The following is a 15,271-nucleotide window of genomic DNA, read 5'->3' as shown; positions in this document are numbered from 1 at the left end:
CAACTGTTGATAGAGTACCTTGAACATGGAAAGTTACCTGAGGATGCACGACAAAGAACAAACATCAAGCGAAGGGCACCACGATTCATCTTCTATATGGGGACATTGTTTTGCCGCTCTTTTGAAGGACTATTCTTGCGATGTCTTGACAAAGAAGAAGCTCGCCAAGCGATGGAGGAATCACATTCTAGCTCATGTGGAGCACACCAATCTAGTCATAAGCTCCATTTTTGCATCAAGAGGATGAGCTACTACTGGCTGACAATGGTGAAGGATTGCATGGAACATGCCAAATGATGTCAAGTGTGTCAATTCCATACCTACTATATCCACCAACCTCCAGAGCCTCTTCATCCAACTGTAGCTTCATGGCCTTTTGATGCATGGGGACTTGTCGTTGTTACACCGCTTCCAAAGTCCTCAAATGGACAGATGTACATATTTCCTTCCATAGACTACTCCTCTAGATGGGCGAAGTTGTTCCACTCAAGGAAGTAAAAAAGGAAACTATTGTCGATTTTATCAAGTAGAATATAATTTTTATGTACTTCATACCAAGATACTTAATCACTGATAATGGAACGCCATTTGACAACTAGCTCGTATGGAGTCTATGTGAGAAGTTTGGCTTCAAGCAACATAAGTCTTCAATGTATAATGCACCCGCCAATGGCCCTGCTGAAGCTTTTAACAAGACACTTGGTACATTTTGAAAAAAGTTGTTGTAAAGAACAAGAGAGAATGGCATGAGAAAATTGATGAAGCTTTGTGGGCATACCAGACAACCTTCAGAACTGCTACACAAGTAACACTTTACTCTTTGGTGAATAGTGTAGAAGCAGGCCTTCCACTGGAGAAACAAATTACATCATTGCGGATCGCAATTCAATAATGAATCACGTCCGAAAGAATGCTCAACTTTTCCGAGCAGAGTTAGAGGCATTGGATGAGAAAAGATTGAAAGTGCAACAAAAATTGGAGTGCAATCAAGCTCGATTAGCTAGAGCCTTCAACAAAAAAGTGCGGCAATGGTCATTCCAAGTGGGAGACTTGGTTAAAGGGAGGATCTCTGCCTTCTCTCTAGGAAGAGAAGGAATAGTAATTTCATCATCATTTTCTGGTCATAACTCCGGCATCCAGTGGTGGAACTAACCAAATTTGGTGTCAAAAGATACATAATTTCCTTACGAATAATACCCAATTGGTTTCAACTTTAGATCTATAGTCAATTTTTGTAGCTCTTAATTTCATTTTCACGAGATATTGTAGCAGACAGTGTTCTTCATTCAATTTCAGCGATTCAGCTAATTCCAGCACTACTTTTCAGCACAACGGCTTGTTTTGATAACGTGAAAGTGTTCTCTTCTCTGCTATGATTGGTTTGAATTCTAAGCTTCATTTTAAATCGAAATTACTATTTTTTACAATTTGGACTGTGAAATTGGATTCACAGCCATAAGCAGTAAGTAACGTGAAGCTAATTCGAATTACAGTAGCATCGTTTTCTTGCTAAGCTGCTGCACCTTTGTCATGTAATTAAAGTGCTAAAGAATTACAACTGTAATGAACACACAGGCAGGTGGCCAGCCACCTTTAGTGGTTGCGCTGCCTACCCAACCTCCTCCAAACATTGCACAAACATCAGGGAACACCAATAACAACAAACAACCGATGGATTACTCCAAAATTCTGAAACCTTGCACTGTAAATGCTGCAATGCATGAGCAACAGGAAGTTGAGCCAATTCCCATTCGTCCACCTACAATATTGAATAGAGAGCATGTTATTCAGTTCACAGAAGCAGAAGTAGAAAGGATGGATATCATCGAAGGATTACAATATGCAATAGTTGGTAAATGTTCTTATGGCAGCCCAGAAATTCAACAACTGCGTAAGTTAATACCAATTCAATGCGGAATTAAAGGTGAGTGTAACATTGGATTTCTAAGGGATAGGCACATTTTGATTAGAATGACGTTAAGGCAGGACTATCTTCATTTCTCATCAAAAACTCATTACATAAAGGACAGGGATGTCTATCAATATCAGCTTAGGCCATTGATTTACGACTCAAAGTTTAGAGCAGATGAAGAAACACCCAAGGCAATGGCTTGGATTTAATTCCCAGGTCTATTGCCAACCTTTTTTGTGAAGGAATGTCTATTTTCTCTAGCTACAGCAGTAGCTAAACCTATGCATCTAGACATGGCAACAATTAATAAAACTAGACCTAGTTGTGCTAGGGTGAAGGTACTAGTTGATCTACTTGCAGATTTGCCTAAAAAGGTGAGGATGGACATATTCAATGAAGCTAATGGAACAACAAGAACTGAATGGGTGAGAATTCAATATGACATGCTGCCTAAATATTGCAGACATTGTAAACTTCAAGGGCATGATCAATTTGAATGTTGGAGGATACACCCTGAACTATATGTGGAGAAGGAGAATACTAACCAAGCAGATATAGCTAAGAAGTAGGACATAGGGAACTCACAACCTATAATGATTTTATCTAGTGGAAAGGTCGTGGGTAATGTGAATGTTACAGCAAAAGAGCAATGGAAGGAAGTGAAGGAAAATAGAGTTAGAAATGTAGTAATTCAAAATACTAGTCTCAATAATAATGGAATGGAGATGGCACCAGCTAAGCAGTTTGAAAACAATAAGAACAAGGAGGGTTCAAGCACTGTAGATAGACAAACAGAAGCACAAAGCAACAGTGGTAAGGAATTGGTGGCAGTAGACAATGAAGATAATGATCATGTTCAAGTAGCTAACAAGTTTGCAATATTACAAGGGATGGATGAAGAGGAAGAACCTGTTAATCAATTGGCAATGGTGGCAGCTAATGCAGCAACAAACAATCCAACAGTTCATAACCAAGCATCTACAAAACAAAAACCAAAGCATATGGTCAATAATGAGGGAAAGCTAAATCCAGCAGGACAAGCTTTTCATCTTAACTCATCGGAGATTGGTTTGACTAATGGTCTAGTCAATGGAAAGGAGGCATCAAAAGCAAAAAACGATACTCTACAATGGGTAGAAAGAAGTTTCAAGGATAAAACAGGAGATGGAATAGTGAAGATCAATACATCATGCCAGGAAATCCTATTACAAGATACATTAGTGAACAAGGAACTTAATAAAACTCCAAATTCTCAAGCAGAAGGGTCAAAATCGTCTACATTTAAAGAAAGAGTGCAAGGCTATGGAGGCAGGCTATGGGATGCACAAAGGGAATACGATTCAGAGGAGAACGAAGTACCACTAGGAGCAAAAGCTGATGAAGAACCAAATGAGAAGGACAAAAAAGAAGATGAGCAAAGTGTAAATGAGCAAAGTGTAAATAGAGAGCTCCATGCCAATGATAACAATACAACTGGTAATTTTTTAATAATGGGAGGATCAGAAATTGTTGATCACAACAATAATTATCAGATAGCAGAAGTCACAGAAATTAGAAACTATGAAGGAAGAGGCCCAGAGGTAAGTGATCCTAGAGTAACAGAAGATGATAAACTTCAGAAATCACAAGAAGACCCACAAGGACACAACACAACAGAGAAGGAGAAACAGCCAAAACAAAAAATAGAAATAGTAAATGTTACTGTTACATTGGAGAAAAAGCAGTTGTAGCTGTTAAAACTAGGAGAAGAGAAGGCCTTGGTCCCTAAAAAGAATACATTTGGAGCTACATCAGGAGGGAAGGAAGACAATGAAGAAGGAGAAGAACCAGGTAGATCAGGATACGACATGGATCACGAATCAACTACCCAACACCTTATGAATGCTACACGGCAAGGTGACTTATCACCTACGCAAGTGGAAAAAGCAAAATCAGCAGCAAAAGGTAAGAAGAAGCAACAAAAAGATAATTTTGCAGCCCTAAAACCTGGGGTGCACACAAGGAGAACGCTAACTAAATCAAACAATCAGTGATGAATGCTCTCATTTGGAATATAAGGTCAGTCAACACACAACAAGCCTTTGAAAGGTTGACAAAAATGCACAGGCAAAATCACTATGAATTTGTAGGATTAATGGAGCCAAAGCAACAAGCAAAAAAACTGGAAAGGTACAGAAGCAAGGTAGGACTTGCACAAGCAATTTCAAATGTTTCCAACAAGATCCGGGCTTTCATAGATGAGGTATTTGAAGTAACTGTTATGTACAATATGGTGCAACAATTAGCACTACGATTGTTTCATACTGAATCGCATGTGGAGTTTGTCCTAACATTGATATATGCTAAATGTGATGCAATTGAGAGGATAGAATTATGGGATTCATTATATGCAATGGCAAGGGATATGGATGCACCATGGCTTGTAGGAGGAGTTTTCAATGTAATATGGGACGAAGAAGAGAAGTTTGGTGGGTTACCTATGTCATTGAATGAAATTGATGATTTTCGACACTGCGTCAACACTTGCAATCTCTTCGACCTTGGATTTAAAGGTAGCATATATACATGGTGGAATGGTAGAGCAGAGGAAGATTGTATATTCAAAAAGCTAGACAGATGCTTGGTCAATCTTCAGTTCCAACAAACATTTCCAGGAATAGAGGTGCAACATTTGTCAAAGACTGGTTCCGATCATAGTCCAATGTATCTGAAGTGTGATATTGACACTCCACCAATAAAAAATCCTTTTAAGTTCTTGAATTTTTGGGTGGAACATGAAACTTTTAAAGATGTGGTGAAAGAGAATTGGACAGCTGATTTCAGTGCAAATCCTTATATTCTTTTTAATCACAAGTTAAAAAAATTAAAGAAGGCCCTTTCATTGTGGAGTACGGCTACATTTGGAGATATTTTCCAAAAAATAGCAAGCATGGAGGAGGTAGTGATGGTTCATGAAGCAGAATTTGAAGCAAATCCTACAGGGATGAACAGGGAAAGGCTACAAAAGGTTCAAGCAGAATTGATCAATTGTCTTGCACTAGAGAAGAAATATTGGCAACAAAAGGCAGGCATGACTTGGTTCAAGGAAGGGGATAGGAACACTAAGTTGTTCCACGCACAAGTGAGAGGTAGGAGGAAAAGACTTCAGCTTAACAGAATTCAAAATAGTGGAGGAACCTGGATTGAAGAAGAACAAGAAATTGCAGAAGAGGCTATTAAATTCTACGAGGAACAGTTCACAAAAGGAGCTACTCCTTCATTATTTGATATCGTAGAGCATGTTCCTATTCTGATTAACACTGAGCAGAATGCAGAATTGATTAAGCAGCCAACAAAAGAGGAGGTTAAAGTGGAAGTACTCGAACTTAATGGTGATAGTGCTGGGGGGCCAGATGGTATGACAGGCAAATTCTATCATTCTTGTTGGGACATAATAGGGGATGACCTGTACGACATGGTGAGGGATTTTTTCAATGGTCATGAGCTACCCAAGTGTGTAACACACACCAACCTAGTTCTGCTACCAAAGAAAAAAGAAGTTACCACTTTTTCTGATTTAAGACCAATAAGCCTCAGTAACTTTTCAAATAAGGTTATATCGAGGGTGGTACATGAAAGGCTAGTGAAATTTCTCCCAAGTCTGATATCGGAGGAACAGTCAGGTTTTGTTAAGGGCAGGAATATTGTAGAAAACATCCTTCTAACTCAGAAGATAGTGACTGACATTAGGCTTAGAACTAAGGCTGGACCTAATGTCATCCTGAAGCTAGATATGACCAAAGCTTATGATAGATTATCTTGGCTATTCCTAACCAAGGTACTGAGAAAGATGGGATTCACATAAAGGTTGATAGGGATTATCTTTGGATTAGTTTCAAACAATTGGTATTCTATTCTAATCAATGGTCAAGCTCATCGGTTCTTTAAGTCCTCAAGGGGAGTAAAACAAGGTGATCCTGTATCTCCAACTTTGTTTATCTTGGCAGCAGAAGCATCTCAATGCACTACATACTAACCTGTATTTTTGTGGATTTGGGATGCCAAAGTGGAGTCCAAAGATCAATCATTTGGTGTATGCAGATGACATGATTATTTTCTCATCCTCAGATGAAACATCTCTGATGCTGATTATGCAAGTGTTGAATGCATATGAAGCTGCATCTGGGCAGCTTGTTAACAAGACCAAATCAGTTGTGTACCTGCATCATTTAACAGACATGGAAGTGGTCAGCAAGGTGGAAAGGATCACAGGCATTCATAGGAATGATTTTCCTATCATATATCTAGGTTGTCCTATATTTTATGCAAGGAGAAAACTGGAATACTATCAGCCCCTAATTACTAAGGTAATGGACAAACTGCAATCATGGTAGGGTAAGTTATTATAAGTAGGGGCAGGGCAGTTCTCATATCCCATGTACTGCAAAGCATGTCTATGCATCTATTATCACTTGTAAACCCTCCAAATTATGTGATAAATAGGTTGCACAAATTGTTTGCTCAGTTTTTCTGGAGCAGCTCTGTAGGAGGAACTAGTAGGCATTGGGCTTCATGGAATACCTTATGCATGCCAGTTGAGGAAGGAGGAATAGGTTTCAGGTCACTGCATGATGTAGCAAAGGCATTATTCAGCAAGTTGTGGGGGAATTTCAGAACAAAACCAAGCCTATGGAGAGCTTTCGTATGTCAGAAATACTGTAAAAAATTGAATTCTGTAATTGTTCCATGGAAAAGGGGGTCTCACATTTGGAGAAAAATGTTGGAATGCAGAGATCTGATTGAACATCAAATCTTTTGGCAAACAAAAAGGGGTTCCTCACTATTTTGGTTTGAAAACTGGACAGGTCTTGGGGCACTATATTTTTTAGTTCCTCAGAACTTTGGCATTGATGAAACTATACATAATGTACATGATGTTACCTTAGATGGTGAGTGGGATGTGGACAGGATATTTGAAATGCTTCCTGAAGACTTAGCAGTACATAGTCTAGAGAAAATCAAACCACCTTCACCTCAGCAGGTTCTTGACATGCCTTGTTGGATGCTGGAAACAAGAGGATATTTCAGTGTTAAGTCAGCATGGGATTATACGAGAAGAAGAGACGAACCAAGAACAGCTTATAGGATGATTTGGGTAAAGGGACTGCCTTTTAAAATAGCATTTTTCATGTGGAAAGTGTGGAAAGCAAAGCTACCTTTAGATGATTTCTTGAAAAGGGTAGGCTACTAAATGCCATCAAAATGTTGGTGTTGTGTACAGCCTGACGAGGAATCTCTTCAGCACTTGTTTTTTAGATCAGAAACTGCAAGGACAACTTGGAATTATTTTCTAACGAGGGCAGGAATATCTGTGGAGGGATTAACATTGCACCAAGCAATCACAAAATGTTGGACTGCAAATGTGTGCTTAAGGCTCAAACCAGTAATGCAAGCACTCCCCTCATGTGTAGTCTGGGAACTCTGGAAAAGAAGAAATAGTATGAAGTATGGTGATGTTGTGACAACTAGCAGGGTGATTTATCAAGTTTCATCAAATCTCTAGGCATTGGTGAAAGTGAGAAAGCCTGGGATGGACATGGTACCTCACAAATGGCAAGATCTATTAGCTATGATGGAAAATTTCACTCCTAAACTTAAGGTTACCAAAGTCATGTGGGAATTTCCAAGTGCAGGATGGCTAAAATTTAATACGGATGGTGCATCGAGGGGAAATCCAGGCAGGAGCTCAATAGGTTTTTGTATAAGAAATGAAAATGGTGACATAGTCAAGTCAGTAGGGAAGGAGATTGAGGAGACAACAAACACAGTAGCTGAAGCAAAGGCCATGGTAGAAGCACTAAGGTTCTGCAGATTTCATCAATACTCTCATGTATGGCTTCAAACTGACTCAATGTTATTAAAAAAAGATAATGGTTGGGATCTGGAAACCACCATGGATCATATCTGAGCAGGTAGAGGAAATGATGCAACTAATGAATGGGGGCAATTATACAGTTACTCATATTCATAGGGAGGGAAACAAGCTGGTAGATCACTTGGCTAATTATGCTTTAGATCATGGAGAAATAGAATGCCAACAATTCTGGCATCTAGATGCACAGGGAAGGAGGTTAGTTAATGAAGATAAGCTGCAATGTCCAAGTCTAAGGGTGAAGGTGGACAGGAGATAAGAAGCAAAGAGAAAATGAAGAGCAGGAGCCATGTCAACTTAATCGACCAATATATTCAAATCCTAAGGGAGGAGGATATAATGGTTGGTATTTCTAACTATCTTTTCTCTCGTGCAGGTGCCATTACGAGTATATTATCCTATGCTGTCAGAAATCCAAGAATTAAAACGCATATATGGGCAATGACTTGGGAATGTCTTGTTTTCCATCAAGACAAAAGGAACGACAAAGGCAGGCGCGCCTGGAACGAATGCATGGGACCGAGGAGTCATCGTTAGAAGCAAAATACGCAAGCTTCTAGCATTACTATATGAATGAATGTTTCAAGATGTTTGGGTCATGGAGATTACACGGTCGACGAGCTACAACAGTTGGGAGGACAGTTTAATTTCCAACAGGGATGCACGCCTGTTTTCAAAAGGATTTACACGCTGGCATACACATGGGAAAGAAGGCATGTGCATGGGGATTCGACAATTGCTCGTTGGCAGTGAAACAAAAGATGGACAATGAATTGTTCACGCTACCTACAAGCGTGGCTACAATTTACAAGAACAAAGCTGGAAAGTGTAGGCATGCACGCATGGATTAGTAGCTTTGGGTGTTGTGCGAGCACACATAATTCGAGCTGCTGGCAGTGTGTATGCATGTTTATGAATAGCACTTTTCTCTAGAATACAACGCACACATGTAGTTCATTCTTTTGGAAATGCAATGGAAAAGTTTGCAGCACATGGAAGGGACATCAAGACATTAGCATGATGCTGGTTATTTTTTGGAAAAACAAACTCATGTATCAAAAGGAGCAAAAACATGTGAAGCATGGGTTAAAATACCAAACAATGAAGTGGTCTCATTGGAAAATGCAGAGTACATATGCAAATGTCACGGCACTCTATGCATATTTTTATTGAACTTTCAATTGGTGGTATTAATGCCATGCATTCATTCTAATGGAAGAGATTTAAAAATAGGCAAAAACAGTACAATGCATCGTGGGCTTCACTGTTTAATACATTACACGATGCATCATGGGTATTTTCATACAATGCACGCTTCAGCTTCGAAGTGCTATTATCCAATTTTTAAATCTTTTTTACAAGCATGCGTTTTGGAGCTTGCCTATGGAAGGAAACACGAGGCACACATGGATGCTGGCAGTTTTCAAAACCAAAGCAGCTTGCCAGTGCTTTTTTGGAGGACATTTTAATTTCCAACAGGGATGCACGCCTGTTTTCACATGGAAATGTACGTTGGAAATGTAAAACATGTTGGACAAGAATGCTTTGGACATTTGAGCATGCACTTGATCTGCACAATTCAAGAAAAGATGGATTACAGCATGTGCGTCCTCAGGGATGCAATTTATGGGCTAATTTTTCTATACAATGATTAGTAATACTTGTGATATCAATTTTGAGTGATCTACTCAATTTTGATAATAGGGTACATGTATTTTACAAAGTTTATGCTTTACATTTCGTAGGACATCAAGACATTTGTATTTCTTACTTATATATATATATATAAAATCTAGCCATAGGCGCATGCCTAGCGGATTGCCAAAAAAAAAGTGGGAGACTTGGTTCTAGCTGTTCGAAGACCCATAATCCTTAACAAACTCATGGGTGACAAGTTTAAAGGGATGTGCCATATGTTGTGAAGGAAGACACTCATCTGGTTCTTAACTGGGACAAGTGCGATTTCATGGTGAAAGAGGGAATTGTTCTAGGACACAAAGTGACTTGTCACGACCCAAAACCCCACATGTCGTGATGGCACCTATCTCGATACAAGGTAAGCCAATAACCTCAATAAATTACAATAATCTTTTAAGTTTGAAAACAAAATACTTAGATTTAGTAGAAAGTTTCACAAATACTGATATAAATACACTCCCAAAATTCGGTGTCACTAAGTACATGAGCATCTAAATGATAACATAATCTTACTGATAAAAACACTGTCTGGAAATATAAAACAGTACAGATAACTTAATGGAAAGAGAGTCAAGGTCTGTGGACGCCAAGCAGCTACCTTGATAATCTCCAATAGATAGATCTCTGAAATTTAGCAGTCGTCGTATCCGGGAGTACCTAGATCTGCACACGAGGTGCAGGGTGTAGTATGAGTATAACCGACTCAATAAGCAACAAGACTAACCTCTGGGCTGAAACTAGTGTCGAGCTCAACAGGTACAATTCAATATAAAATAAAAGTACAGAAATGTAGGCATGCTTTCAAGTTTAACAGTATAACTTAATATAAGTAAAATACATTAATCCTGAATGATATGAGGAATATGATATCTCTATATCAACATGCCAATGTACACGCCGTATGTGATGCACCTCAATGGAAATCTCGTGCACTCACACCCTCGGAATACTCAATCCCTTAGTCTTGTATATGGCCAATCTAGCCCAGGGAAGATCCATACCATATATTTATACATTAACTGACAGTCAGTCACTCAGTACTATGTGGGGACAATCTAGCCCAGGGGAATATCCTTCCCCAAATATAAACGATTCGGACAAGATCCATGTCCATGGAAGATCCATCCCTCAATATAAAATGCTTCAGGCAAGATCCATGCCCAGAGAAGATCCATACCTCACGTTGTGGGGTGCAGACTCCAAGGGGGCTCATTCAGCCCAAGCGCTATAATAGCAAGATCCAGGCATAAATGAATAAAACATGTTGCGGCGTGCAGCCCGGTCCTCTCAATATCTCTAGTCTCTCGGGCTCACAATGATATGAAAATCGACCCGACATAATGATATGATTTATCAACGAGTGGAAACAGAGACTGAGATATGATATGCAATGATAGATGTAACTAGGTACACAATAAGTTAAACAGATAATTCAATAGTGATTCGACCAATGTGGGTCCCAAATATTGTCGGTACGTAGCCTAAACATGATCTTTAATATGAGTCTTAGCTCAATTTATCTAACACATGGAGTATATACGGATAATGACATGATTCTTTAATTATACGACTCCTCGGAATTTATTTAAGTCACAATTTCTATGGTGCACGCCCACACACTCGTCATTTAGCATGTGTGTCACCTCCAACAATTGATATAACACAAATTCGAGGATTTATACCCTCAGAACCAGGTTTAGAAATGTTACTTACCTCAAACCACATAACCCATTTACTCTGCAATGCCCTTGCCTCGCAAATCGGCCTCTGAACACCTCGAATCTATTCATAATTATTTTGATTCAATCAATGCAATTTATACGAATCAATTCCATATGAAAATACTAATTTTTGCACAAAATCCGAAATGTAACTCAAAAATCGCCCATTGGGCCCACACCCGACAAAAGTTAGAAAATATGAAAGCTCATTCAACCACGAGTCCTACCATACCAATTTTACTAAATTCTAACACCAACTCGACCTCCAAATCCTCAAATCTTATTTTCAAATCCCTAGGTCTAAACCCCTGATTTACACCTCAAAAACATGTAATCTAGTCGGATTATTCGATGATAATTCAATATTATGGAGTAGAAATGAAAACAAGTGACTTACCTCAAGTTTTTCCGTGAATTCTCTCTGAAATGATGAATCACACCTCAATTCAAAATCAATGAACTTGAAACTTCAAACTTCCATACCTGATGCCGAAACCTATCAAATCACGTCCGATTGACCTCAAATTTTTCACACAAGTCATATTTGACATTATAGACCTGCTCCAACTTTTGGAATCGGAATCCAACCCCGTTATCAAAAAGTCCACTTCCGGTCAAACTTTCCAAAATTTCAACTTTCGTTGTTCAAGCCAAAATCTACTACGGACTTCCAAATCACAATTTGGACGTGCTCCTAAGTCCAAATCACCCAACGGAGCTAACGGAACTATCAGAGATCCAATTCGAGGTCAAATTCTAAAAATTCAAACTTGGTCAAACCTTTCAAATTTAAAACCTATAGCTGAAAATCATTCTTCCAAATCAATTTCGAATAACCTGAAAACCAAAACCAACGATTCACATAAGTCATATTACATCATATGGAGCTACTCATGTCCGAAAAATACCAAGCAAAGTGCAATTGCTCAGAACAACCGGTCCGGTCGTTACATCCTCTTCCACTTAAACATACATTCATGCTCGAACGTTCCCAGAGTTGTTCTCAAAGACATCAATCCGCAGTGTAACCTTACCATGCACATATCCGGGGGTGATCCCATGTCACCCTATCCATACAGGTCTAATAACACAACATAACTGAAATTTCTTAATTCATCCAAGCCAATAAGCCTTAAAATCCAATTTCCCCGATCCGGAATTTTTTATAAGATCAGAATCTCACATCACATTGTATAAGTTTGAAGAGCTGCAATCATAACCCAAGATTTAATCACATGATATACCGTGTAACTCAAATGCTCATAGCGAGATTTTCCAATCACAGTAGCTGCTCAAAACAACCCAATACCAGTAATAAACATCATACCAAACAAAGCCTCGTTCTAAAACCTTCGTACACTGCCAATGATGCAAGAAACACGCAGAACTCATAACCATTCATCAGATCAACCAGTCATGGAGCTCCATCTCCTTCAACAAGAACTATAGCAAACTTCTAAGCCGACTTTTGATATTACCCTTCCAACCATGCTGTAATTAAATATGATAGTATCTATTCTAGGTCCAATGACCTCATCTCATCCAACACGACCACTCTAGTGACATGGCACCTCAATACAATCTAAAGCCAAAATTTGTGCAATCTGTGTACCAATAAGCAACATTCCAAATGTACTAAAACATGGAAAATAACTCAAACAAGAGAACCATCATGCAAGCTCAACAGGTACCACCACAACAAAATGCTAAGAACCCATAAGACACCGCAGAACCAAACATAGGAATGTCACACAAAGAATCATACCTCAATACAACTTCGATACAATGCGTGACCCCATCAAAATGCTGATCCATATTATATACCACGAGCCACCATACTCAAAAAGCAATAATCAGGCGAAATTCGATATCAAGTACCAAAGTGCATTACCATAGCCACGGAGAAGCAAATGACACAACGCCATACAAAACCCGAATGAGCATAACCAGTATGCTATCAACCAAGCAATACCCAATACTCTTCTCGCTCAAATTCCGCTATAAGACCCCAATATAACCGCACCATATATGCATATAACCAACGAATCACAACCCCCCGTAGAATAGAAGAGTAACTCACAGATTATTTCAAAACACGAATAAGCTCAACAACAACTTAATGGCACATTCCTCAACAATAGCAGTTCGGAGTCAACAAATCCGAGCCGGTGCAGAACACACATCCATATTGGGCCTACCAATGAACCCCAAATCAACTCCGGTCACCCACAATAGATAAATAACCCTCCGAAAGTCCAAAATGACTAAATCACAACACATACTACCCTCTGACTAACCTTGGATACATTTTCACAGTCCACAACCACGAAAACATCCACTCATGAGAACTCCCAATCTCCAAATCCATAGAACCCACGAATCACCATATCTAATCTCAAATACACCGTCTAAATGTCTAACACTTCTCCAATACACGATCATCCCACGAGGAATACTTCTATAATTCTTTCGTGCCACAAAGCAAAATTTGAACATCAATAGTCGATCAACCAAGAGAGCCACAATACTACTGAAGTATTTATAAATCAAAACACAATTCCCGTTCTGAAATGTATACTCTCATCAAGACATACCAGATAGTAATATCATTTACCTAGTCATCTGAAACTGTCCATGCTGCCTAAGGACTCATGACCTTCCCTTCAAAATTGAACCGAGACCTTATACATGCAAATCCTAATCCTACACAATACATCGCATATAACATGGCATCATACAAAAAATACGAGAATTTTGTAATCCACTACGAGTCACAATCAACTACATACTCAATTAGCCCAGGTCCTTCCATTGATTTCATCTAGAAAAAAATCACTATACACCACATGCTCCTTACTCCAGTAGGAAATATACTCCTCGAACTATGGAAGAAACAATTAAGAACTCTTCGAAGCCCATTTGCACATAACCAAGCTATAAGAACCAAATCTCTCTAACTCCACCAAGCCATGCATGTCGCCAAAACCCAAGAGCATTGCCACGAAACACCTGTAGAGACTACCCATATCAAAGTACCATAAGAACCGATTATATCCATTACTATGTTGATCTAACCTACTACAAAGTTGTCCTAACTCTCTAAGTTCTTCCCGAATTGCCTTTAACTTGATACTTCTCCTTGCTAGAACACTATTATCCATAACCAAAACTTGCCCCATGAATTCTAATGTAGGACCACACCGCCCTAAGGCTCATAAGCCGCTGAATTTCCTCTTCAATAACCCAAAAGTATTGCAATCGAGATACCTACTCCGAAGAGAACTTTTGCGAATCTAATTGTTCCTCTTACCTTCCTGATACTCAAATGTAGATTCCATGAGGATATAGAAATGTCGCAAGTCTCGACATCATCCAATGTAAATCTCAGTTTCTAGCCAAATGCAAATCCTGAAGATTCCCAATTGCTACATATAATTCTTAAACCCATTAGAACCATTCTCGAGAGTCATCCCCTCTACTCAAATCTTAATTAGACTGATCAAATGGACCGAACGTCATGTGCCCCATTATCACACCAATACCCAAGGAATTGACCCCATCTTAATGCAACCAAATAAATTTATACTCTATGCACATTACACCCTTCACCAATAACAACTCAAATCATTCCATAATTCTCATATACCCATAAAGCCTAATACAACTCGTACCCAGAAATTCCTTTACTCAAGTCATCCTCGATCTCACCCTTTGCAGAACATAACTCACTCACAAGTATACCTCAAACCGAAACCAATACAACTTATAACCATGTAATCAACTTATCAATAGCAGACTCCCCTACTTGGCTCAAAGTCATAGATCAAAACATACCATAACTCACAATGCCCATACTTTATTACAACCATAATACTGCAGTGAGATTCAACTAAATTCTCCATAAGCTCATGTAACACAAAACATCTAGCATCTCAAATCATCTGCAATCTCGCATTCGACCTTGTAACAGTCAAGCCTACTCTCATAAGTCATCCAAACTCAAAATTGTAGCACATATAATTCACTAGT

At 39.0% G+C, this 15,271-nt stretch overlaps 2 protein-coding genes across 2 annotated transcripts; both read left to right on the top strand.

The window, feature by feature from the left end:
- The first annotated feature begins 2,505 nt into the window (after positions 1 to 2,505).
- On the top strand, positions 2,506 to 3,642 carry LOC138885664 (uncharacterized). Its single transcript, XM_070166637.1, has one exon. It carries the CDS (start codon positions 2,506 to 2,508, stop codon positions 3,640 to 3,642), a length of 1,137 nt encoding a protein of 378 aa, XP_070022738.1.
- Positions 3,643 to 3,759: 117 nt separating this feature from the next.
- On the top strand, positions 3,760 to 8,248 carry LOC138885663 (uncharacterized). Its single transcript, XM_070166636.1, has 8 exons — positions 3,760 to 3,856; positions 4,042 to 5,729; positions 5,899 to 6,281; positions 6,395 to 7,130; positions 7,173 to 7,334; positions 7,455 to 7,739; positions 7,819 to 8,021; positions 8,200 to 8,248. Exons 1-8 carry the CDS (start codon positions 3,760 to 3,762, stop codon positions 8,246 to 8,248), a joined length of 3,603 nt encoding a protein of 1,200 aa, XP_070022737.1.
- The last annotated feature ends 7,023 nt before the right edge of the window (positions 8,249 to 15,271 follow it).

Source organism: Nicotiana sylvestris, chromosome 2 (genome assembly GCF_000393655.2).
Source record: "Nicotiana sylvestris chromosome 2, ASM39365v2, whole genome shotgun sequence".
In the NCBI taxonomy this organism is placed as follows: domain Eukaryota; kingdom Viridiplantae; phylum Streptophyta; class Magnoliopsida; order Solanales; family Solanaceae; genus Nicotiana; species Nicotiana sylvestris.
This window is presented reverse-complemented; position numbering and strand designations above follow the sequence as displayed.